General features: G+C 36.7%; 1 protein-coding gene across 5 annotated transcripts in view; it reads left to right on the forward strand.

Annotated features, from left to right (window-relative positions):
- PHKA1 (phosphorylase kinase regulatory subunit alpha 1) overlaps positions 1 to 26,719 on the forward strand; it is a 131,195-nt gene that overhangs the window by 39,774 nt on the left and 64,702 nt on the right. For all 5 annotated transcript variants that reach the window (XM_045537751.1, XM_045537752.1, XM_045537750.1 and 2 more), the window contains exons 11-16: positions 1,294 to 1,389; positions 2,155 to 2,262; positions 4,175 to 4,253; positions 9,549 to 9,683; positions 18,523 to 18,632; positions 24,137 to 24,281. In XM_045537751.1, the coding sequence (XP_045393707.1) occupies positions 1,294 to 1,389; positions 2,155 to 2,262; positions 4,175 to 4,253; positions 9,549 to 9,683; positions 18,523 to 18,632; positions 24,137 to 24,281 (673 nt within the window). The remainder of the gene's footprint in view (positions 1 to 1,293; positions 1,390 to 2,154; positions 2,263 to 4,174; positions 4,254 to 9,548; positions 9,684 to 18,522; positions 18,633 to 24,136; positions 24,282 to 26,719) is intronic.

Consider the following 26,719-nt stretch of genomic DNA (forward strand, 5'->3'; position numbering starts at 1 on the left):
AATGAGCATAGGCATTCTTTAAAAATCACCATGCTATGCGTATTTAAGAAATAAAAATTGCAGAGTTTATGGGAAAATGGGGTGAGGGGCACAGCCCATAAGATGTAACACATACAGAATGATAGGAACCTAATAAAAAGAGTATCACAGCTTTATATATGTTAAGTAGTTAAGAAATACATAAATACCACAATAATCATAGTTCTTTTACCTTGAAAAAAACCTGAAGTTTGCTTGGGGAAGTGTATGTGCATCTTCCCACCAGATCATCCACCTGGCTCTCATGCCTGCCACCCTGTATTCAAGAGGAAAAGAACAAAAGAGAAGGGGAAAAAATGAGAGAAAAATAGAGGGAAAAAAACATAGAGCAGAGAGGAAAAATAAAAAAAAATAGGCTGAGAGGAAAGAGAGGAGAAATTAAAAAGAGCACATAGCTGTGTAGCCAACGTGGCCATCAGAAGGTTGCAGCTTGTAAGTTATGAAGTGGTGAAATGAGCGTTATCTGAAATTGGACAGAAAGTTGTTAACAACAGATGTGGATGGCTGTGGTTCATTATCCTCCTGAGATGTATGCATGTGTGTATGTTTTGTGTATTCTTATATGTCTCAATTCAGCTGAGTACATTCTCAGTATGAAGTTATACAAATGTAAAATTCATGTTATGCTCAAGTTGTTCCCTAATATATCAAATGTACTGGAACAAATTTGTGTTTTTCAAACAAGTGTTATAGCAGAACTGACTGTATGTTTTTCCACCACAAATTATGGTTTTGTTTTGATTTTGATTTTTTACATTTTATGTATTGCTAAGCTTTAGCAAATTGTTAAACAAAGAACATAAACTTGACCATAATAGAAACCTATTTAGCAGGTAAGAAGGCAGTTTTAAAGCCAATATATCCTAAAGTCAAGAAGCTATACTTAAGGTATATATAGTGGATCAAAACAGGCCTATGGAGAAGCTGGGCTACATTCTGGACTCAACCATGTACTAGCTCTTTGATCTTCCACAAGTTCACAACCTCTTTGAGCCTTAATTTCCCTGTTAAAGGGCTTTAATTACACAAACCTCCTTGGAAGTTTATTAAAATTAAATGCATTAAAGTATACAAAACTCCTAGCATAATATTTGGCCTATAACAAGCATTTAGTAAATGCTGTTTCCCTTTCCCTTCCATTTTACTAGGTGAATTAGCTGCTTTGCAATAGGACCTTCTCTGGCCACAAACTTCTCCTAGGGCCCCAAGGGAACTTTCTATAAGTTTTTTTTTCTGCCTTTCTTTGATCTGTAGGTTCAAGAGTATCGAGAGGCTCTGGAAGCAGTCCTCATCAAGGGCAAAAATGGAGTGCCACTTCTGCCAGAGCTGTACAGTGTTCCTCCTGACAGGGTGAGTTGAACAGTGCCATAACATATAGCTGATAGAAAAGGAGCAATACCTTGATAGGACTGCCTCATTTGAGTCAAATAATTTTTAATCTTCTGATTTTAATGTTGTCTTTATGTATAAGAAAACAGAAATATGATTTTATTCCTTTAAAAATAAATTTTAAAGCAGCCTCAGTTATGGCACTGTTGCACAGCAAGACAAGGAAAAGACCAAACCTCAATGTTGAGAATGATGTGGAGATCAGTAGGTAGAACTAGAGTGATGTTCTGTGTGAGCTCTCAGGATTTGGTGTTCTCTGCTTTGAGGCCAATAATCCAGGATTATTTAAATAGATCAAATTTGGAAAATTAAGCATGTCCTGTCTTCATTTTCCCAAAATACCAGTCAGGTGTACCATCGTTCCTCTTCTCCATTGCAAAAGAGCATTAGATATGGGAGAGATACAGTCTTCCTTTCTGGTGGGGATGGGTAGAATAAGCTCTTAGCAACATTAGCAGCATTAGAGCTTGTTAAAAATAGGTTTCAGGCCTTACCTCATGCGTACTCAATCAGAATCTGCATTTTAACAAGATCCTCAGGTAATTTGTATGTACCTAACAGTCTGAGGAGCACTGCCCGAGACTATAGTTATAGTGCTTGAGTTTTCAGTGTATTGCACATGTGACTACATGGAATACAAATCACAGTCCAGACTCAGCCTTTTTATTATCTAGTATCTTAAGCCTTCTATTACTCCTCATCTGGCCTCTTCATTTTTTCTGTTAGGTTGATGAAGAATATCAGAATCCTCACACTGTGGACCGAGTCCCCATGGGAAAGTTGCCTCATATGTGGGGTCAGTCTCTATACATTTTAGGAAGCTTGATGGCAGAGGTAAGGGGAAACTTAAAGGCTATCCCACTTTTTTCTGCCTTGGTCACCATAATAATCAGATTCATGAGAAGCTCATTAAAGCTGAAGGACGTCTTTTGCCTTTTGCACTTTGCTTTAATTATAGTTTTTCCTGTAGGTCCTTAGAGTGGGGAGCATGGCCAACCCTCGACAAAAGTCCTTTGCCCCGTGCAACCACGTCCCTCATGCTGCCCGGGGCTCTCTACTTTAGCATTGTTCTTGGAGCTGCCCAGGAATCAGGCCCCGGATCTTTCCCTTTCAAAACTCTCCTCAATGCCTTGCCTGGTGATGAATGCAATTGTGCTTAGCTGGTTAATTACTGATAATGGATTAAGTACTAACCTTTCCAAGCAACATAATGTTTCATTCTTTAATTGAATTAAATGGTAATTTTTTTTTTAGGTGCCATAACAAGTGGTTAGGAACATCACAGTTTTTGGTTGGTTGGGTATTTTTTGTTTGTTTTTTTTTCTTTTGGTCAGAGATTCTCTAAATGATCCTTATATCAAATTCTGTTGAGATAGCTCTTAATGAAGCACTGGGGAATCTCTGACTTTGTGTCCAGCTTCTTTGTGACATTTTGAGCCTAAATAGAAAAGTTGTTTTTCTCAAAAGTTTTTCAGATTTGTTGGCAAATCTATTTCCCCAGTGTAGGTTAGTTTGATGAGATATAACCCAGCTCCTAGAGGATTGAGGATGGGACTTAGCTATCCTTTCTGAGCCAGACTCTTTGACCTGTTATATATGACCACTGATTTTCTGCAGCTGCTTTGTTCTTTTTTATTCCCCCTATGGCTGTGGCTGTTTGGTTATCTTTAGTTGACATTACTAAATGAATCTAGCAATAATGGACAGAACATTTTGTTTAAAATAATCCTTACCTGGTAACTTTCTCATTCAATTAGAATAAATTAAATGCAATGAGAAAAGATATTCTTAAGGGAAAAATAGGTGAGTTCATCCCATTTCATAAAGAGCAGAAACTCAAGTCAAAAGATTTCTGTTGAGCAGAAGGCATAGCAGACACATGAACAATGAGAAAACAGCAGGAGTAATAGCTTAAATTACTGATAAGCATTGTGGTCTGATCATCTAATCATTTGTATTAATATATCCAGAGAACATAGAGGAGTAACTAGAAAACTTTCTGTTTATTTATAATTTATACCTCATTTATTTCCAAAAAAAGAATTTGTGGCTGCCAATAGAAATTATCTTCAGATAAAATTAATTTGGATGTGAATTCAGGGAGTTCAAACATTTTTATACAGTGAAGGCATTTGTTTCCTTTCTGTGCCTGCCTCTCAAATGTATATGGTATGGGGCTATTTGCATAGGAATGCTGTTTCTCCTCAAACATTAGGTTTTGTTTTGTTTTGTTTTTCTGAAACTTAGTAATCCATCTTTTTCATTATTATTTTTTATTTCAGGATATTATGGGGGTACAAACATTTTGGTTAGAAGTAATGACTTTGTCTTACCCAAGCCAGAGTTAGAGGTTTGCCCTTTCCCCATACAGTATGCACCGCATCTGTTAGTTGTGAGTTTACCCATACCCACCCCTCCATCTGACTGACACGCAATGAATATTACTACCATGTGAGCACCTTAGTGTTGATCAGTTAGTACCAATTTGATGGTGAATACAGGTGGTGCTTATTTTCTATTCTTGTGATATCTATAAAGACATGTGCACTCAAATGTTTATGGCAGCACAATTCACAATTGCAAAGATGTGGAAACAATCCAAGGTGCCCTTCAATACATGAGTGGATTAATAAAATGTGGTATATGTATACTATGGAATACTACTCAATTACAAAAAACAGTGGTGATCTAGCACCTCTTATATTATCCTGCCTGAATAATCCATCTTTTTATGGTTTTTCTTTAGGGATTTTTAGCTCCTGGAGAAATTGATCCCCTGAATCGTAGGTTTTCTACTGTACCAAAGCCAGATGTTGTGGTTCAAGGTATGTATTCTTATTCCCAGCAGCAGAAGCTTTATATTAAAGGTATGGCTAGGGACAGAGATCTTTGGGCCAGTAAATTATGACTTTATTCTTCAGTTGACATTTTATTAGGCTTCAAAAAGTATATAATAAACTTAGTTCAATTTCACTTCAAAATTACTGTTAATCATAAATGAATAGTATGTCAGAGCACTCCAAAATATTATTTGACATCTTAACCATTCCTTATTTCTGGAAACTCTTTTCTTTTAACTGTCATGACATTTTAGCCTCCTGGTTATCTCTGCTTTCTCTCTGACCACTCCTTTGCTTTTTCTGCTAGTACTCCTTTTTTCCCATATCTTCCTGATGGTTCTGTACTTAAGTCTTTGACTCTTGTCTGTCTGTATTTATAACCCTGTATTAGTTTGCTAGGCCAGCCTCCCTCATAATAAATTTGCTTCCACGGCTCCAAGTATTACCTCTTTAGAGAGTACTCCAAGCCTTTATTTTTGTTCCTAACAATCAACTTAAATTGGGGACATCTACTGTATGCAAAATACTGGGTTGAGTTCTATAAACATGTTAAGAACTCTAGTCCCAATAACTATAAAACATCTCTAGCACTTACACTTCAAACACAAAACTAACCTCTTCTGTCTCTATCCCATCCTTTTACCTCTCCCAAGAAAAGCAGATCTTTCCACATTCGTTATCTCTCTCAATGATATTACCATTATTTTAGTCTTCTAGGGTAGAAGGCTTGAGGTAATTTTTGAATCTCTAACATCATTATCCAATATAGTATTAAGTCCTGCTGTGAAGCTCCTTTGAAATGTCTCCAGTCACTTGACTTTGAAGTTGGTTCTATATAGAAAAGAATACTGTGTATTTTCTAAACTTTCTTATACTTGGTATTCCATATGGTTATACAGGTAGTTCTTGCTTATCAGTGTATATAGCAAACATTATATAAAGATCATTATTCTTCCCCTCCCATGAGAAAGCTTGTTGAGCTTTGAGGTTTATGCCATCTCGCTATATTGATCTCCTAGTTGCTCTAATTCATTCATTGAAGACTTTGAGGCTTGGCTCACCGCTTCCTCTTCTTCCCCAAATCCTGTTGTCAAACTAGAAGCAAATCTATTTCTCCAGTGTAGGTTATTTCAATATGTTTTCAGCATTGATGTAGGTTCCGTCTAACATTTTAGCCTCAAAATTCTTGGCTATCCATAACTCTAGTTACCTTTCCTTCTATCTGTATTTTAGCTGGCCACTCCAAGGACCAAACTTTAGGACTCTTCTACCTCAGATACCTAAATTCCAATATTCTACTCTCTGGCCATAACCATATATTATTTCAGCTTTCTTTTTCTTCCCATTATGCTTGTCTCTATTTTCTCCTAGTCTTCTCCCTGCCTCATGGTTGATTAAATCTCTCAATCACCAATGCACCATGTTTCTACTACACCCACCTTAAAAGTCATAGTCCCAGAGCAATCATACAATTTACATTTTCTGATCCTATACCTGGCTTGCTAATAGCTACTGGAAAAAAAAATCACCCAAATGAGCAGAGTAGTGACACTGGAAATCCATGGTCTCCAACTCAGCTAGGTCTACAATGCCTCCTGTTAGTCCTTGTTCTTATCATTAGCATTTTCATACTTCTCAACCACTATTCCAAACTATCTCTGTTTTCAACCCCACCCCTTGTTTTCAGCCTAATTCTTGGTCTGCTTCTTCATGCCTGTTAATCTTAATATTCTGATCGTCATCAATTCCCCAGCCCTCCCTGTCCCTACACTCTTACCCATCCTTGCCTCCTTTTCTCCAGTCCCAGAAAAAAGGTTTCTTCTCCAAGGCCAAGTATTCCTTCTGATGCTTGATTCTGACCTCTTCCCCAACCTTCTCTAGAAACTTTCTCTTTCCTGGAGTCTTTAAACTCTCCTGCTCTGTTGGTTCTGTTTTTTTAGACTACTGACATGTTCATCTCCCTCTATAACTATGCTACATAGCTCCTTCCTTTTTCATTCAATCTTCTGGTTATTTATATACCATTTATTCTGAAATGCTCATGCTTAAGTTACCAGTGAGTGACCTTTGTATTGCCAAATTTGGTGGATATTTTTCGATCTATGTCTTAGTGGATCTTTCTGTTCCATTTATTGTTTATCTTTCTGGAAATTCTTAACTCCCACACTTTCTATGATCCCATACTCTCTTGGATCTCCTTCAACCTAGATTAAGCACTTTTCTGTCTATTTCTGGGCTTCCTCTTCTTTTTGTCTCGTAACCATCAGTGTTTCTGAGGGTTCTGTCATTAGTCCACTGCTCTTCTTACTGTGAATATTTGTTTCTGTCTCTCAGATTCCTCCTATTCCAAACCTTTTCTATTTTCCCACCTTCTCACTTCTTCCCTCACTCTCAAAAGATGACCTCACCTCCTATACCATAGAGAAAATATAAGCCATGAGACAAGAACTCCCCCACCACACCCCAGGCTTTATTTCATCTGCCCATTCCTTATATGTTGGAATTTCTCAAGGTTATATTCTAGGTCCTCATCTCCTCTTGTCTGTATTTTCTCCTTGACCTATCACATCTATGCTAATGACTCCTGAATGTATATCAGCTTCTTTTAACCCCCTTGGATGTCTCACATGCACTGTAAATTTATTCAACATGTCTAAAATTTATCAGGTGCACCATCCTAGTATTATATCACTCATACCTGCTTTTCCTCCTATGTGCCTGTGTCATTAAATGGCATACTATCTTCTTGGTTACACAAATAAACACCCAGAGAATCCTTCTCAATATCTCCCTCTTTCTCACATCCTATATTCAATCAGTTAACAGGTTCTGGCTTCTTTACTTCCTAAATAATTCTGAAATCCATCCAATTTTCTTCAGTACCAATATCATGATCCCAATGTAGGTAATCAACATCTCTCCCTTCTATTACTGCAATAACTTTAGCTGTTCTCTCTGTCTTCAGTCTAGGCCCACTACCATATCAGTTTATGCTTTTATTATCAACTGAAAAATAGTCTTTTTAAGATGCAAGGATGGATATGTTATTCATCTGATTATAACTCTTCAGGAACTTCCCCTTTGGCAGTCTCCTTAATATGGCTTACAAGGGTGTGTATGATCTGGTTCCTGACCCTATCTCCAGCTTCATTTGTCATCACTGCCTCACTATACTTCTCCTGATATAAAGAACTTTTTATAAATCCTAGATCTGCCTTGTTCTCTGTTCCCTTGAGCCATTGTCCATGCTATTTCTTCTCTCTGGAACAATTTCTCCCTTACTTTTACCATCACTTCTATCAGATTAACTCCTATTGAGCCTTCAATTAGGACTCAGTATCAGTATCATTTTCTCCATGTGGGGATCATATATGTTTATATACATACCCCTACCATTTGGCAGTGCCTAACACATAAGAGGCATTAAATAAGAATTTTCCAAATATTTCATAAAATATAAACAAAAAAACTGAGTTGCTTGGGTTGAAAGTACTCCTGGTACCCCAGAGTGTTGTTTACTTTACTTTCCTTAAGTCTCCTATACTCGAACTACTAATTACATTGTCTCCTGTATTAGGCTGAGGCTCAGTGGAATGAAGTTTGGAAAGCATTGCCCAAGGATAAAATAGAAAATCCTTAAGGTGACACATATGCCCTCCATGATGATCTAGCCCCTGTCTTCCTTTCCAGATTCATTTCTATGGCCACTATACAAGATGCTTCATGCTACACATGCAGCCACACTTTTTCATCTCATTAAGTTCATTTTGGACCCTCTGCCTAGAATGGCTATCTCCTTCTTATCTTTTTCTTTCTTCTGGCTAATTTGTTCATTATTTCAAACTCAAGTTTGGGCATCAACTCTTTTAGGAAGCCTTTCTTGAAACCACCCCTCCCAACCCCAGACCAGATAGGTGTCACTCCTGGATGATGTCATAACGTTTTGTGCATATCTCTACTTACCTAGCAGGTTATTTTATAATCAGTTCATGTGTGTGCCACTTCTATTACACTGTGAGCTCCTTCAGGAAGAGACTAGTTTATTCATCTTTATTCATTCTATCCCTGGTGCCTAGCATAGTACCTCATACATTTAGGTACTTAATAAATATTTATTAATGAATCCATAAATGACCACATGTGTTTCCCTAGACTGTTCTCAGGCAACTGTGATTCTTCCTCTGTACATTTTCCCTGAAGAATTTCTTTCATTTTCATGTTTTCAGTTAGAGGTAATCAAGATAGTGTTATGTTCAGGGGACTCTGTAATTGCTATATCCTGCATATCCTGGCCCAGACCACAGCAATCTATTAGCTTGAGGTTCCTAAGACAGAAAAACACACAAAGGGTAATGGCAAAGGAAAGCAAAGTACTTCTTTGTTAACTAAGCTTTTGCCCCAAAAACTCAACAGAAAATATTGTTAAGCTGGAGTGAGCCATGTGGTACATTCTTTTTTCTGTGAACAATCCAACACATCTACCAGCATTAGAGGAGCAGGAGTAGAGGGCATGTTTGCCTCTGGTGCTTAGTGTCTAGCCAGCTAAAGCCTTATGTGGGTTACTGGCCCCCAGTCAGGTATCTGTCCCATTGGGGGAAAGCAAAAAGAAGAATCAGGGAGCTAGCCTGGTCTTCTCCCTTGTGTATAGGTTTAACCACTTCAGTAACGTGAGTGGGAAGAAAAGGGAGCTGTCTAGGCTTGGCAGGCTCTGAGTCTAGAGAAGTATCATCCCCATCTCTTCCCACATATATCCCCCCAAAAATATATACAATTTCAAATGTAATACCTTCTTATGTTGACGGCTCAAATCTTTATCCCCAATTTACCCTGCCTTCTACCATTCTCTAGCTATAGGGTAACTCTTGTCTTTAGGGTGTTGTTTATTAACCTCACATTTCTGGGGCTGACCTAAAGTGTACTGAAATGAAGGAGCTGGGGAAATCAATTTTTATCAAAGCTGTAACAAGCCTCATGATAGATTTTTCCCATTTGTATATGGAATCTCAGATATAAAGAGAATATGGCATTCTCTAGGAGCACATGGGTACTTAGCCAGGAAGCACAATCTAATACTCTAGTCATGAGATCTTTTTTCTTTTCCATTTAGATAATATTGTTAAGTACCTAGCACGATACTGTTTCATCAGAGTTCCTCAGTAACTTAATTTCCTCTGCTTTCCTTTTTTTTCCCCTTCAAAAGAAATTTTGTGGCTTGAGAGATTTTTAGGTTCCTCTTGAGATAAAATTTTCTGTTGAGCTCATCTTCTTTCTTTCCTTTAGTCTCCATTCTAGCTGAAACAGAAGAAATAAAGGCCATTTTGAAGGACAAAGGAATTGATGTGGAGACCATTGCCGAGGTATACCCCATCAGAGTACAACCAGCTCGTATTCTCAGCCACATTTATTCCAGCCTAGGTAAGGAGATGCGCCAACCTGCTAGAAGCAAAGCATTATTTGATGCAGACTGATTTCCTTCCTTTTATCGTCTCCTTGATCTTGTATTGCTTTGCCATAGTGGATCTGAGAAGGAATTTAGAGTCACTGGAATCCAAATTTCTAATCATATCTATTCCGAGCAGGCTTGATAATTTTAGGTATATTTTATGAACTCTTTGGTACATAGGGTATGACTATCAGCCAATATTATATCTTTATTCCAAATGTGTGCTTACATAACATTTCCAAGAAAGATTTGTTTCCTTCCTTCATTCATTCTTAAGCACTTATTGCTCACATATTAGTATCAGTCACTGGGCTAGATGCTGTGGGAGACATAGACATGCAACCAAATAATCACAGTACGGTCTTATAAATGCTGTAATAATGGTGTTATGTACAAAGTACAGGAGAAAGAGGATAGTTTTGTGAGGAAATAGGAAAAGCATGATAGAAGAGGCAACACTCGATGACTTATCAATCAAATGAGTGATTCTTCAAAATTCTATTATTGCAACAGTTTCACAATAACAAAATTGCTTTAAGTATACATTGAATGACAGCCATAATTCCACAAAGAAAAAAGGGATATTTCCTTACCATGTATATTCATATATATATACATTAACTAAATAGAATTTGTTGCCTTATCTCAAATATTTTCTTTTTTTCTCTTATTTTTTTATTTTTTTATTTCAGTATATTATGGGGATACAAATGTTTAGGTTACATATATTGCCTTTGCCCCACCCGAGTCAGAGCTGCAAGGGTGTCCATCCCCCAGACAATGTGCACCACACCCATTATGTGTGAATATACCCAACCCCTCTTCCCCCTCCCACCTGATGAATGTTACTACTATATGTGCACATAAGTGTTCATCAGTTAATACCAATTTGATGGTGAGTAAATGTGGTGCTTTTTTTTCCCATTCTTGGGATACTTCACTTAGTAGAATGGGCTCCAGCTCTATCCAGGATAATTACAAGAGGCACTAGATCACCACTGTTTTTTGTGGCTGAGTAGAACTCCATGGTATACATATACCACATTTTATTAATCCACTCATGTTTTGATGGGCACTTGGGTTGTTTCCACATCTTTGCAATTGTGAATTGTGCTGCTATAAACATTCGAATGCAGATGTCTTTTTTATAGAATGTCTTTTGTTCCTTTCGGTAGATGCCCAGTAATGGGATTGCTGGATCAAATGGTAGTTCTGCTTGTATCTCTTTGAGGTATCTCCATATTACTTTCCACAGAGGTTGTACTAGTTTGTAGTCCTACCAGCAGTGTATGAGTGTTCCTGTCTCTCTGCATCCATGCCAACATTTGTTGCTTTGGGACTTTTTGATAAAGGCCATTCTCACAATGAGTTAAGTGATATCTCATTGTGGTTTTGATTTGCATTTCCCTGATGATTAGAGATGTTGAGCATTTTTTCATATGTTCGTTAGCCATTAATCTATCTTTTTTTGAAAAGTTTCTGTTTATGTCCTTTGCCCACTTTTTGATAGGGTTGTTTGATTTTTTTTTTTTGCTGATTTTCCTGAGTTCTATATAGATTCTAGTTATTAGCCCTTTATTGGATGTGTAGCATGCGAATATTTTCTCCCATTCTGTAGGTTGTCCGTTTGCTGTCATAGTTTCCTTGGCTATGAGAAGCTTTTTAATTTGATCAGGTTCCATTTATTTTTGTTATTGCTGTGATTGCCTTAGGGGTCTTCTTCATAAATTCTTGGCCTAGGCCAATGTCTATAAGAGCTTTTCCAACATTTTCTTCTAGAATTGTTATAGTTTCATGCCTTAGGTTTAAGTCTGTTACCCACTGTGAGTTGATATTTGTGAGAGGTGAACAGCACGGATCCTATTTCAGTCTTCTACATGTGGCCATCCAGTTTTCCCAGCACCATTTATTGAATAAGGATTCTTTTCCCCAGTGTATATTTTTGTCTGCTTTGTCAAAGACTAGATGGCTATATGAGGATGGTTTTATATCTGGGTTCTCAGTTCTGTTCTGTTGGTCTATGGAATTGGTCTATGTCTCTGTTCTCGTGCCAGTACCATGCTGTTTTAGTTACTATAGCCTTGTAATGTAGCTTGAAGTCTGGTAAATTGATGCCTCCCAGTTTGTTCTTTTTTGTTTAAGATTGCTTTTGCTATACGGCGTCTTCTGGTTCCATATGAAACATAGAATTATTTTTTCTACATCTGCAAAAGTGATGTTGGTATTTTAAGGGGGATTGCATTGAACCTGTAGATCACTTTGGGTAGTATAGACATTTTAACAATGTTGATTCTGCTGACCCATGAGCTTAGTATGGTTTTCCACCTGTTTATATCCTCTATTTCTTTCCTCAGTGTTTTGTAGTTCTCCCCGTAGAGGTCTTTTACCACCTTAGTTAAATATATTCCTAAGTATTTTATTTTCTTCGTTGATATTGTGAAGGGTATTGAGTCTTTGATTTGGTTCTCAGTTTGACTGTTGTTGACATATAGGAATGCTACTGATTTCTGTACATTGAATTTGTAACCTGAGACTTTGCTGAATTTGTTTATCAAATCCAGTAGTCTCATGGCAGAATATTTGCGGTTTTCTAGATATAGGATCATATCATCAGCAAAGAGGGATAGTTTTGCCTCTTCTACCCCCATTTGGATGCCCTTGATTTCCTTCTCTTGTCTGATTGCTCTGGCTAGGACTTCTAGCACTATGTTGAATAGAAGTGATGATAAAGGGCAACCTTGTCTGGTTCCGGTTCTAAGTGGGAATGCTTTCAGTTTTTCCCCATTCAGTATGATGTTGGCTGTGGGTTTGTCATATATGGCTTATGTCATTTTTGGGTAAGTCCCATCTACGCCTGTTATGTTAAGCGTTCTTATCATCAAAGGGTGCTGAATTTTGTCGAATGCTTTTTCTGTGTCTATTGAGAGGATCATATGGTCTTTGTTTTTGCTTCTATTTATGTGGTGAATTACATTTATAGATTTGAGTATGTTGGACCATCCCTGCATCTCTGGGATGAAGCCCACTTGGTCGTGATGGATTATTTTTTTGATAAGCACCTGAATTCAGTTTGTTAGCATTTTATTGAGAATTTTTGCATCTATTTTCTTGCCAATTTGTTTGAATTCTTTGTAGATTCTGGATATTAGTCCTTTGTCAGATACATAGTTCACAAACATATCCTCCCATTCTGTAGTTTGTCTGCTTGCTCTATTGATTATTTCCTTTGCTGTACAGAAACTTTTTTAGTTTAGTTAAGTCCCATTTATTTTTGTTGTTGCTATATTTGCCTTTGAGATCCTAGTCATAAATTCTTTGCCTAGGCCAATGTCCAGAAGAGTTTCTCCTATGTTTTCTTCTAGAATTTTTATGGTTTCAGGTCTTACATTTAAGTCTTTAATCGATCTTGAGTTAATTTTTATATATAATGAGAGATACAGGGATCCAGTTTCATTCTTCTGCCTGTGCCTATCTGATTTTCCAAGCACCATTTATTGACTAGGGCATCCTTTCCCCAGGGTATATTTTTGTCTGGTTTGTTGAAAATCAGTTGGTTGTAGCTATATGGTTTTATTTCTGGGTTCTCTCTTCTATTCCATTGGTCTACGTATCTACCTTTATACCAGTACCATGCTGTTTTGGTTAATGTAGCCTTGTAGTATAATTTTAAGTCTGGTAACATGATGCCTCCAGGTTTGTTCTTTTTGCTTAGGATTGCTTTGGCTATTTGGGCTCTTCTTTGATTCAACATGAAATTTGGGATTTTTTCTAGTTCTGTGAAAAATGGGGTGCTATTTTGATGGGATTGCATTGAAACTGTAAATCATTAAGGGCAGTATGGACATTTTAACAATATTGTTTCTTCCAGTCTATGGTATAATGAACAGGAAGATTGAAACAGTAACAAAAATTCTCCCAACAAAAACAAAAAACCCCAGGGCCAGATGGATTCACAGCCAAATTCTACTAGACCTATAAAGAAGAAATGGTACCTATCCTACTGAAACTGTTCCATAGCATCGAAAAGGAATTAATCCTCTCTAACTCATTCTGTGAAGCCAGTATCACCTTGATACCAAAGCCAGGAAAGGACACAACAAAAAAAGAAAACTACAGATCAATATGCCTCATGAACATAGATGCAAAATCCTCAAAAATACTAGCAAAGTAAATCCAACAGCACATTAAAAAGATCATATACCATGATCAAGTGGGTTTCATCCCAGGGATGCAAAGATGGTTAAACACAGCAAACAAATAAATGTGATTCACCACATAAACAGAATTAAAAACAAAAATCATATCATCATCTCAATAGATGTAGAAAAAGCACTCAATAAAATCCAGCACCCTTTATGATAAAAACCCTCAAGGCCGGGCGCAGTGGCTCACGCCTGTAATCCTAGCACTCTGGGAGGCCGAGGCAGGTGGATTGTTTGAGCTCAGGAGTTCGAGACCAGCCTGATCAAGAGCAAGACCCCATCTCTACTAAAAATAGAAAGAAATTATCTGGCCAACTAAAAAATATATATAGAAAAAATTAGCCGGGCATGGTGGCGCATGCCTGTAGTCCCAGCTACTCAGGAGGCTAAGGCAGTAGGATCATTTAAGCCCAGGAGTTTGAGGTTGCTGTGAGCTAGGCTGACGCCACGGCACTCACTCTAGCCCGGACAACAAAGCGAGACCCTGTCTTAAAAAAAAAAAAAAAACCCACAACAAACTAGGCATAGGAGGAACATACCTCAAAATAATCAAAGCCATCTATGACAAATCCACAGCCAACATTATACTGAATGGGAAAAGTTGAAAGAGTTTCCCCTAAAAACTGGAACAAGACAAGGATGCCCTCTGTCACCACTTCTTTTCAACATAGTACTGGAAGTCCTAACCAGAGCAGTCAGGCAAGAGAAAGACATAAAGAGCATACAAATTGGAAAAGAGGAGCTCAAACTATCCCTATTTGCCAATATGATCTTTTTTATTTTATTTTTATTTTTTTTTACAGTTTATCAATTTTATTGATATTTTTAAAGAATCAGCTTTTGGTTTCATTGATTTTCTATATTGTTTTCTTATTCTTAGTTTTATTGACTTTTGCTCTTATTTTTATTACTTCCTACTTTCTGCTTACTTTGGACTTACTTTATTCTTCTTTTTCCAATTTCTTTTTTTTTCTTTTTTTTATTTCAGCATATTATGGGGGTACAAAAGTTTAGGTTACGTATATTGCCCTTGTGCCCCCTCCCCCCCCGAATCAGAGCTTCAAGTGTGTGACATGATTTTATATCTAGAAAACCATGAAGGCTCCTCCAAAAGACTCCTAGAATTGATAAACAAATTCAGCAAAGTCTCAGGTTAAAAAATTAATGTACACAAATCAGTAGCGTTTCTATATATCAATAACAGTCAAGCTGAGAGTCAGACCAAGAACTCTATATTATTTACAATAGCTGCAAAGAAAATAAAATATCTATTATAGGAATATACTTAACCAGGGAGGTGGAATATGTCTATGAGGATAACTACAAAACACTGATGAAAGAAATCATGTATAACACAAACAAATGGAAAAGCATTTGCTGATTCTTAAGCTTTGTTTGTATGGGGTGAGGGACCAAGAAACTAAGCAGAAAATCTCACTGTGCTAGGGAGTTAAAAATTGCATTTTAGGACCTTTGATATTTGGAAGGAGCTGTAATAAACACCTCAGGCTTTCAGTTGAAACCCCTGAAGCGTGGGAGTACATCCTAGGAATAAGAAAAAGCCACAAATTAGAAATCAGAAGCCATAAATTAGAAAGTGTCAAATACAAAGCCTGAAACACCATCTTCTGAATCCATGATTGGCCCAAGGTGATATGCTTGTAGTGTATCTACCTGCCAAAATAAACTAAATACTCTCTAGATGAAAATAATATCATCAATAGCCTCTGAAATTCTTTATACACTGTGTTTAGCATTAAAAATATAATAAAACTTGCTAGAAAACCAAATTAATAAAAGCCAAGAGAAAAAAAAGCAGTTAAAACACACACACATAGATTTCTATTCAATGTAGCATTAGAAGTTCTAGTCAGAGCAATTAGGTAAGAACAAAAGTAAAAGACATCCAAATTGGCAAGGAAAAATTAAAATGATACCTATCCGCAGGTAACATGATGTCATATGGAGAACACCCTGAAGATTATGCATGTGCGCGCGCGCGCGCACACACACACACACACACACACACACACACACACACACACACCCCTGTTAGAACTAATAAACAAGTTGAGCAAAGTTACAGAATACAAAATCAACACATAAGTCAGTTGTATTTTTATATACAACAATGAACATGAACAATCTAAAAAGGAAATTAAGAAAATATTTCCATTTATAATTGCGTCAAAAATAAAATATTGCTTAAGAATAAACTTCACCAAGGAGGTGAAAGACTTGTGCACTGAAAATGACAAAACATTGCTGAAAGAAATTAAAGAAAACACAAATAAATGGAAATACAACCCGTGTTTATGGATTGGAAGATATAATATTGTTAAGGTGCCACTACTACCTAAAGCTATCAACAGATTCAGTACCAGCCCTATCAAAAGTCCAATGACCATTTTTGCAAAAATAGGAAAATTCATTCTAAAATTCATGTGGCATCTCAAGGGACCCTGAGTAGCCAAAACAATCTTGAAAAAGAACAAGGTTGGAGGACTCATACTTCCTGATTTCAAAACATAGTATGGGGATACAGTAATCAAAACAGTATGGTACTAGCATAAAGACAGACATATAGAACAATGGAATAGAATGGAGAGCTCAATAAACCCTCGCATACATGGTGAAATGATTTCAACATGGGTGCCAAGGCCATTCAATGGGGAAAGAACAGTATTTTCAACACATGGTACCAGGAAAACTGGATATCCACAGGCAAAAGAATGAAATTGAACGCTTACTTTAAGCCATGTAAAAAAATTAACTAAAAATGGATTTACAAACCAAAATGTAAGACCTAAACCTATAAAATTTTTACAGGAAAACATAGGGGAAATGCTTCTTGACATTGGACTTGGCAGTGATTCCTGGGATATGACACCAAAAGCACTGGCAACCAAAGAAAAAAATACAGAAGTTGAACTTCATCAAAATAAAACTTTTGTGCATCAAATGATACCATCAACAGAGTGAATAGGCAATCCACAGAATAGGAGAAAATATTTATCAATAACACATCTGATAAGGGCTTAATATCCAGAATATATAAAGAAGAACTATAGCTCAACAAGAAAAAAACAACCAGATTCAGAAATGGGCAAAGGACTTGAATAGATATTTCTTCAAAGAAGATATGCAAATGAACACTTAGGAGATGAAAGGATGCTCAGTATCACTAATAACTCGGGAAATGTACATGAAAACCTCAATGAGATACCACCTTAGCACTCATTATGATGACTGTCATAAAAAAAGTAGAAAGTAAGAAGTGTTGGTGAGGATGTGGAGAAATGAAAACCCTTGTGCACTGTTGGTGGGAATGTAAAATGGCATACCCACTATGGAAAACGGTATGGTGGTTCCTCAAAAAAATAAACATAGAATAACTATATGATCCAGCAACTGCACATCTGGGTATATACCCCAAAGAAGTAAAAGCAGGAATTCAAACATATTTTCTACACCATTGTACAGCATTGCTCACAATAGCACAAAGGTGGAAGCAACCCAAATGTCCATCCATGGATGAGTGGATAAACAACATGTCATGTATACATAGAATGGAATATTATTCAGTCTTAAAAAGGTAGAAAATTCTGACATATGCTATTAATTTAACACAGATGAACCTGGAAGACATTATGCTAAGTGAAATAGGCCAACACAGAAGGACAAATATTGTATGATTCCACTTACATGAGATGCCAAGAGTAGTCAAATTCATAGAGACATATAGTAGAATGGTGGTTGCAAGAGGGTGGGAGGTTGGGGACATGGGAAGTTACTGTTAAATGGGTACAGTTTCAGTTTGGGAAGATGAAAAAGTTCTGGAGATAGATGGTGGTGATATTTGTACAATGATGTGAATGTACTTAATGCCACTGAACTGTACACTTAAAAATTATTAAAATGGTAAATTTTACATATATATTACTGTAATAAAAATAGAAACAAACAAAAAGAAAGGAGCTATGCATAAACTTGGTTGTAACCTCTATCTCAGGTGAAATATGTGCTGTACTGAGTGGACCCTGAAATATGACCAAGGCTTTCACAGGAGTCTGGTTCTAGCCCCAACCAAGAGTGAAGAAACACTAAAAATATGTTATATTTGATAAGTATAACACTTTGGATAAAGTAGGGGCAAAAAATAAAATCCCCAGGAAAAATGTGTTCTAACCAAAAATAAATAAATAAATAAAGTAGTAGTTCTGTCAGTACTAACATGAAAGGGTATTAAATAAGTATTTGGGGGGAAAAAATTTCAGAACAATATGTATAGTGTCATCTTATGTTAGAAAAAATATGCGTGTGAATAAATTAACTGTTTCCTTATTGTAAGAGATGCTGATTTAATAACTGCCTTTTGGAACACAAAAAGATATTCAACTACATTTAGCATAGACATCAATTATAAGATGGATTCCAATTTCAGAGTGTTAAACTGTAAAAAGAAGACAACTTAAACTAGAGGGAATAAGGTGGATGTGTGTGTCTATTTGTATGTACATACATTATGTGTGTATCTATATGTAAAAAATATTTGCTGATTTCATTTGTACACTAAAAATATCTTCACCATTTCTCAAATCTTTGTCAGGATGCAATAGTAGAATGAAACTCAGCGGACGACCCTACAGACACATGGGAGTGCTTGGAACTTCAAAACTGTATGACATTCGGAAAACTATCTTTACTTTCACTCCACAGGTAGGTGGAACACACTGAAACGTACATGGAGATGAGTAGAAATAAAAGAGAAACATTACAGAAATAAAGCTTTACTGGAGTTGTGATAAGTGTCAAAGAATACCATGGGGCCTTGCACATATTAAGTTGCTCAGTAAATATTTATTGAGTTGAACTGAATTGAACTTACAACACAGAGTTATAATAAGTGATTGTGACTACCAAGAGTTGTGCTGGGTGTTGCAAAACAGTGAGTAGGGATTGTACAAATGTTAGAGTACTTACAAAAGTACCCTTTACTTTTAAAAGTTAAAATAAAATTATATTTGTCCTTTATAAACAAAATACAATCTTTTTTATTCAGCTACTGAATTAAGTATTTTCATTGTTTGGAGGAGGGGCCCTTTTTACATGCATGGAAAACTTCAATATCCTTTTCCTTTATTCCCATTTTTAAAATTTCAGAATACTACAGGGGTACAAATGTTTTGGTTACATGGATGCTTTTCTACTGCTTGAGTCAAAGTTGTAAGGGTGCCCATCACTCAGATAGTGTACATTGTACCCGTTACGTATGATATCATCCATCCTCTCTTCCCCACTCCCACCTGGATGATTTCCGTTTAGTTTTACTTCGATTTGTGCACATGAGTGCTGATCGGTTAGTTCCAATTTAATAGTGAAAACGTGGTGTTTGTTTTTCCATTCTTGCGATACTTCATTCAGGAGGATGGTCTCCAGTTCCATCCAGATTGTTGCAAAAGGTATTAATTCATTTTTTATGGCTGAGTAGTATTCCATGGTGTACATACACCACATTTTATTAATACACTCATGAATTGATGGGCACTTGGGTCGATTCCACATCTTTGCAATTGTGAACTGTGCTGCAATGAACATTTAAGTGCAGGTATCTTTTTGATAGAAAAACTTCTTTTCCTTTGGGTAAATACCCAGTAGTGAGATTTCTGGATCAAATGGTAGGTCTACTTTTAGTTCTTTGAGGAATCTCCATATTGTTTTCTATAGAGGTTGCACTAATTCGCAGTCCCACCAACAGTGTGTAAGTGCTCCATTCTCTTCACATCCGTGCCAGCATCTATTGTTTTGGGACTTTTTGATAAGAAGCCATTCTCACTGGGATTAGGTTATATCTTCTTATGGTTTTGATTTGCATTTCTCTGATGATTAGTGACATTGAGCATTTTTTATATGTTTGTTGGCCATTAGTCTGTCTTCTTTTGAAAAGCTTCTGTTCTTTTACCCACTTTTTAATGGTGTTGTTTGATTTTTTTTCTTGCTGATTTGCTTGAGTTCTTTGTAGATTCTAGTTATTAGCCTTTTTTTTTTTTTTTTTGAGACAGAGTCTCGCTGTGTTACCCGGGCTAGAGTGAGTGCCATGGCGTCAGCCTAGCTCACAGCAACCTCAAACTCCTGGACTTAAGCGATCCTACTGCCTCAGCCTCCCCAATAGCTGGGACTACAGGCATGCGCCACCATGCCCGGATAATTTTTTCTATATATATATATATTTTAGTTGGCCAGATAATTTCTTTCTATTTTTAGTAGAGACAGGGTCTCGCTCTTGCTGAGGCTGGTCTTGAACTCCTGACCTCGAGCAATCCACCTGCCTCGGACTCCCAGAGTGCTAGGATTACAGGCATGAGCCACTGCGCCCGGCCTTATTAGCCTTTTTTTCCTCCCATTCTGTAGGCTGTCTGTTTGCTCTGGTGACTGTTTACTTAGCTGTGCAGAAGATTTTTAATTTAATCAGGTCCCACTTTTTTGTTGTTGTTGTTGTTGCTGTGATTGCCCTTTGGGTCTTCTTCATAAATTCTTTGCCTAGGCCAATATCTAGAAGAGTTTTTCCAACATTTTCTTGTAGAATTCTTTTGGTTTCATATCTTAAATTTAAGTCTGTTATCCATCTTGAATTAATTTTTGTGAGTGATGAGAGATATGGATCCTGTTTCAATCTTCTACATGTGGCTATCCCAGAACCATTTATTGAATAGGGGTTCTTTTCCCCAGTGTATACTGCTGTCTGCTTTGTCAAAGATCAGATGGCAATATGTGGATGGTTTTATATCTGGGTTCTCTCTTCTGTTCCATTGGTCTATGTCTCTATTTTTGTGCCAGTACCATGTTGTTTTGGTTACTGTAGCCTTGTAGTATAGCTTAAAGTCTGATAAAGTGATGCCTCCAGATTTTTTCATTTGCTTAAGGTTGCTTTGGCTATTCAGCCTTTTTTCTGGTTCCAAATGAAGTGTAGAATTATTTTTTCTAGATCTGCAAAAAATGACATTGGTATTTTGATGGGATTGCATTGAATCTGTAAATCACTTTGGGTAGGATGGACATTTTAACAATGTTGATTCTACCAATCCATGAGCATGATATGTTTTTCCATTTGTTTACATCATCTGCAATTTCCTTCCTCAGTAATTCCTAGTTTTCTTTGTAGAGATTTTTAAATATATTCAAGCAAACACTGAGAGAATTTATCAAGACCAGATTTTCCCTGCAGGAAGTACTCAGATCTGCATTATACATCGACCAGCACAATAGAAACCCACCAATGTAAAATTACCCCAGAGCTAAAGTTCAGAGCCCATGTAAAATAATGCCTCAAGAGGTAAAACAAAACAATAAGGTTCTACCCACTAGGATGAACAGAAATGCATCCCACTTATCAATTCTTTCAATAAACGTGAATGGCTTGAATTCCCCACTCAAGAGACATAGGCTGGCTGAAGGGATAAAAAAATACAAACAAATTATCTGCTGTCTCCAGGAAACTCATCTAACTCACAAGGATTCATTTGAATTCAAGGTGAATGGATGGAAAAAATATTCCATGTAAATGGAAATCAAAAGAAAGCAGGTGTAGCCATTCTCATATCAGATAACATAGACTTCAAATCAACAATAGTAAAGAAAGACAAATCTTTCTTTACTATTATATATTATTATAATAGTAAAGGGATCAATTCATCAAGAAAACTTAACAATCCTAAATATTTATGTACCAAACACAATTGCACCCAGATTCATAAAGCAAACCCTACTAGATCTAAACCAAGTGATAAACAGAAACTTCATAATTGCTGGGAACTTCAACATCCCACTAACAGAACTAGACAGATCCTCCAAATAGAAAATAAATAAAGAAACACTGGACTTAAACAGGACTCTAGAGCAAATGGGGCTAACAGACATTTACAGAACATTCTACCCCAAAACTACTGAATATACTTTCTTCTCATCTGCACGTGAAACATTCTTTAAGATTGATCACGTCTGAGGCCACAAAACATGTCTCAACAAATTCAAAAAAATAGCAATTATACCATGTATCTTCTCAGACCACAGTGGAATAAAATTAGAAGTTAACTCCAAGAGAAACAGGTCTACACAAAGTCATGAAAATTAAACAACTTACTGCTGATTGGTTATTGGGTCAAGGAGGAAATTAAGGTGGAAAACAAAAGATTTCTTAAAGTAAATGACAGAGGCGACACAAGTTATCAAAATCTGTGGGATTCAGCAAAAGCAGTCCTAAGGGGAAATTCATAGCCTTAAATGCCTACATCCAAAAGACAGAAAGATCACAAATCAACAATCTAATGAATCATCTCAAGGAAGTAGAAAAGGAAGAGCAAACAAATCCCAAACGCAGCAGAAGAAAGTAAATAACTAAGATCAGAGCAAAACTAAATGAAATCAAAAACAAAAAAATAATACAGAAGATTAATGAAACAAAGAGTTGGTTCTTTGGAAAGATAAACAACATTATTAGACTTCTTGCTAGATTAACCAGAAATAGAAAAGAGAGGACCAAAATAAGCTCAATCAGAAATGAACAAGGAGCTATTACAACTGATACCACAGAAATACAAAATATCATCTATGAATACTGTAAAAATCTCTATGGACATAAACTAGAAAAGGAGGAAATGGACAAATTCCTGAAAACACACAATCTTTCAAGGCTCAATCAGGAAGAAATAGAACTCCTGAACAGACCTATTATGAGCAATGAAACTGAAGCATCAATAAAAAATCATCCAACAAGAAAAGTCCCAGATCAGATGGTTTTACAGCCAAATTTTATCATACCTACAAAGAAAAATTGGTACCCATACTGCACAGATTATTTTATAACATTGAGAAGGAAGGAATCCTCTCCAACTCATTCTATGAAGCCAGTATTACCTTGATACCAAAGCCATGAAAGGACACAAGAAAAAAAGAAAACTACAGAACAATATCCATTATGAATATAGATGTAAAAATCTTCAATAAAGTTCTAGTAAAACGAATTCAGCAGCACATAAAAAAATAATCCACTTCAATCAAGTGGGCAGGGATGCAAGGAGAGTTCAACATACATAAATCCATAAATGTGATTCACCACATAAACAGAAGGAAAAACAAAGATCATATGATCTTCTCAATAGATGCAGAAAAAGCATTTGACAAAATTCAGCACTCTTTTAGGGTAAAAACTCTTAACAAAATAGGCATAGATGGAACATACCTCAAAATGATAAAAGCCATATACGACAAACCCACAGCCAACATCATACTGGATGGGGAAAATTTTAAAGCATTCCCACTCAGAACTTGAGCAAGACAAGGATGACCACTGTCACCACTTCTATTCAACGTAGTGCTGGAAGTCCTAGCCAGAGCAATCAGGCACGAGAAAGAAATTACGGCTATCCAAATGGGGAAAGAGGAGGTGAAACTATCACTCTTTCCTGATGATCTGATATTTTATCTAGAAAACCCCAATGATTCTGCCGAGAGATTCCTGCAATTGATAAATAAATTCAGCAAAGTATCAGGCTACCAAATCAATGTACACAAATCAGTAGCATTCTGATACACCAACAACAGTCAAGTGGAGACTCAAATCAAAGATTCAATACCTTTCACAATAGCTACAAAGAAAATTCAATATTCTCTTTTAAACCCAAATGCCAGTACTGTTTTAGCTGTAATTATACACATTGTTAGCCTGATGTTTATTAGCTACATTATAATTGCAAGCTTGATTATATGTGTGTATGGGCAGGAGAAACTATTTTCTGGAAAGAAAGTATAAACTCCCCATTTATCATCTTACATCAGAAATAGTGCAGCTGAGATAGGTATAGACAAAAGTAATGGACCATAGAGTCTTTTTCTGACTTTGCCATTTGTTAGCCATATGACTTTGCTAATCCACATATCATATCTTAGCCTTATTTTTCATCTAAGAAGAAAAGCACTCACTGGGTAGTTACGGGGTTGAATAAAATTATGTATTTGAAAATAGTTTATAAACTATAGCATGGTATAAAAATGTCAGAAATTATATGTACCGATTGACCGCCAGATACTTTTGTAAGTATTAGGCATTAAATTTGGGAATGTTGCCTCTGGGACATCTTGAATACCCTTGTGAATATGGAAGTATTTTTAAAAATTAATTGATATAATAGTAAATTATTCTGAGCTATTATTTTTGTTTTTCTCAGTTTATAGACCAGCAACAGTTCTACCTGGCTCTGGACAACAAGATGATAGTGGAAATGCTTAGAACAGACCTCTCCTACCTCTGTAGCCGTTGGCGGATGACAGGGCAGCCCACCATCACCTTCCCCATCTCACACACTATGCTTGGTAAGGGCTGTGTGCAGCAAGGAATGAATATATTTTTGAAATAAGTCATAGTTTTTGCTCTTCAACATCTTAGTGTTACTGGAGAGCTACGTCTTATGATTTATTCTTTCAGCTGTATTTATTAACTCCTATTTTGTGCCAGGCACATGGAGTGAATAAGGCAGGTGAGGTTTCTGCTCCCATGGAGCTTTTTCTTAATAGGGCAAAGACAGACTATAAATATGTAATAAATCAGTACACAAGAATATGTCTGATGGTTTGAGAGCTATAATTCCAAAAATGTAACAGAGAATAACTTGATTGGGGGCTACTTTAGGTAATTTGTTTCTAGGTCAATTTTATTAACTTCATTCATATAATTATTTTTAAAGACAGTAATACTACATTCTCCATCTGTCAAACTCCAGTGAGCATCAAGATTTTATGGATAAGTTCCCAGGTTTTTCCTTCCAAAGCCTGTCTAACTGAAGCAGTAAAATCTAGCAGGGAAAAAGTAAAAAAGCTTTGGGTTTATCTTTCATTTTATTTATTTATTTATTTTTATTTTTATTTATTTATTTTGGGGGGAGGCTGGATTTCCTGACATTGCTTACTTGAAACTGGGTGAAAGGCTTTATTGTTCTGTTAGTTCCTGGAGGACTAGAGCCAATACTGAAGCAACTGCTTTCTTTCTGTGTCTCTGCTGTTGCTTCCAAAGGCCTGTTTGTGCTACCAAAGGACACAGAATTCCTTTTCATTAAAGAAGAATCTCCTACCATAAGTCATTCAAAATTCAGACAAGCTATTAAGGATTTTGGTCACATCTCAAAAGTGCTTCAAAATGTTGAGGAAGTAGAATGGTCTAGTCTTTCTTCTTTTTGTCTTTCTTCTTTACTTAAGACAGTTAACAAGCACCCATTTAATAACTACTATGTTCCCAAAATTGTCTTCAGAAAGTATAAGTTTAATTGGAGAGGCAAAGCTAATACACAAAAATGATAGAAAACAATTCAACACAGTGTATAAAATAGTACTAAACCTTAGGTTAATATTTCACAGTGAAGGAGATCAAGTTGTCAGAGAAAATTTCTCAACTGAGACTTATCCAGGCTTTTTGGAAAAGATTGTATTCAGATGAGAAGAGGGAAGAAGGAAAGGCACTTTAAGTGAGGGGGGAAATACCATGAGTAAGGCCTGAAGGAAGGAATGACCTTGACTTATGAGAGGACAGTGAAGAGATCAACCTGAATAGAGCGGGTTTTGCAAGTTAGAGTATAATTATAAATAAAATTGGATAAGTAAGGTAGGGTCAGATTTTGAAAACCTTGAAAATAAGCAAATATTTAAAACAAATTTTCTCAGAAGTCTATAATTATCAAAAGTTTTGGGTTTTTTGTTTGTTTGTTTGTTTGTTTGTTTGTTTTTGAAACAGAGCCTCACTCTGTTGCCCAGGCTAGAGTGAGTGCCGTGGCGTCAGCCTAGTTCACAGCAACCTCAGACTCCTGGGCTCAAGCGATCCTCCTGCCTCAGCCTCCCGGGTAGCTGGGACTACAGGCATGTGCCACTGTGCCTGGCTGATTTTTCTATATATATTTTTAGCTGTCCATATAATTTCTTTCTATTTTTAGTAGAGATAGGGGTCTCGCTCTTGCTCAGGCTGGTCTTGAACTCCTGAGCTCAAACAATCCACCTGCCTTGGCCTCCCAGAGTGCTAGGATTACAGGCATGAGCCACCGTGCCCAGCCTTATCAAAAGTTTTTGAACTAGGAATGAGATGATGAAAATGATATGTACGGAATATTGGCTGTCACAGTACACATTGTAGTGAGGAGAGACTGATGTTAAGAAAACTAACCCGCATGTGAGATGTAGAGATATATACTGGATTGGTGGTAGTAAAAATAGAGTGGGAAAGAAAGATACAAGAGTTATTTTAAGCAACACCTGTAAGTCAGGTATTGGCTAACTAGATATGAAACAAATTAAGTAACAACAAGGTCTAGAGACTAAGGTATTTTAGTTTATTTGTGCCGCTATAACAAAGTACCACAAACTGGGTAAATTATAAACAATAGAAACTTATCTCTTACAGTTCTGGAGGCTGGGAAATCCAAGATCAAGGTGCCAGCAGGTTGAGTTTCTGGGGAGGGCCTGGTATCTCAACTTCTAAGGTGGCACCTTGTTACTGCATCCTTTGGAGGGGACAAATGTGTGTCCTCACATGGTGGAAGGGACAGAAAAGGGGCAAACTCATTCCCTCAGGCTCTTTTAAAGGGCCTTAAAGGCCTCACCTCTTAATACTATCCCACATTGGTGATTAAGTTTCAACATAGGAATTTTGGGGGACATTCAGACCATAGCACTAGGTAAATAATGCTACCATTGATGGAAGCAGAGATATTCTATAGGAAGATGCCAGCTATAAAGGGACATGTTTAGTTTGTGGTGACAAAAAGATT

Source organism: Lemur catta, chromosome X (assembly GCF_020740605.2).
Source record: "Lemur catta isolate mLemCat1 chromosome X, mLemCat1.pri, whole genome shotgun sequence".
Classification (NCBI taxonomy): domain Eukaryota; kingdom Metazoa; phylum Chordata; class Mammalia; order Primates; family Lemuridae; genus Lemur; species Lemur catta.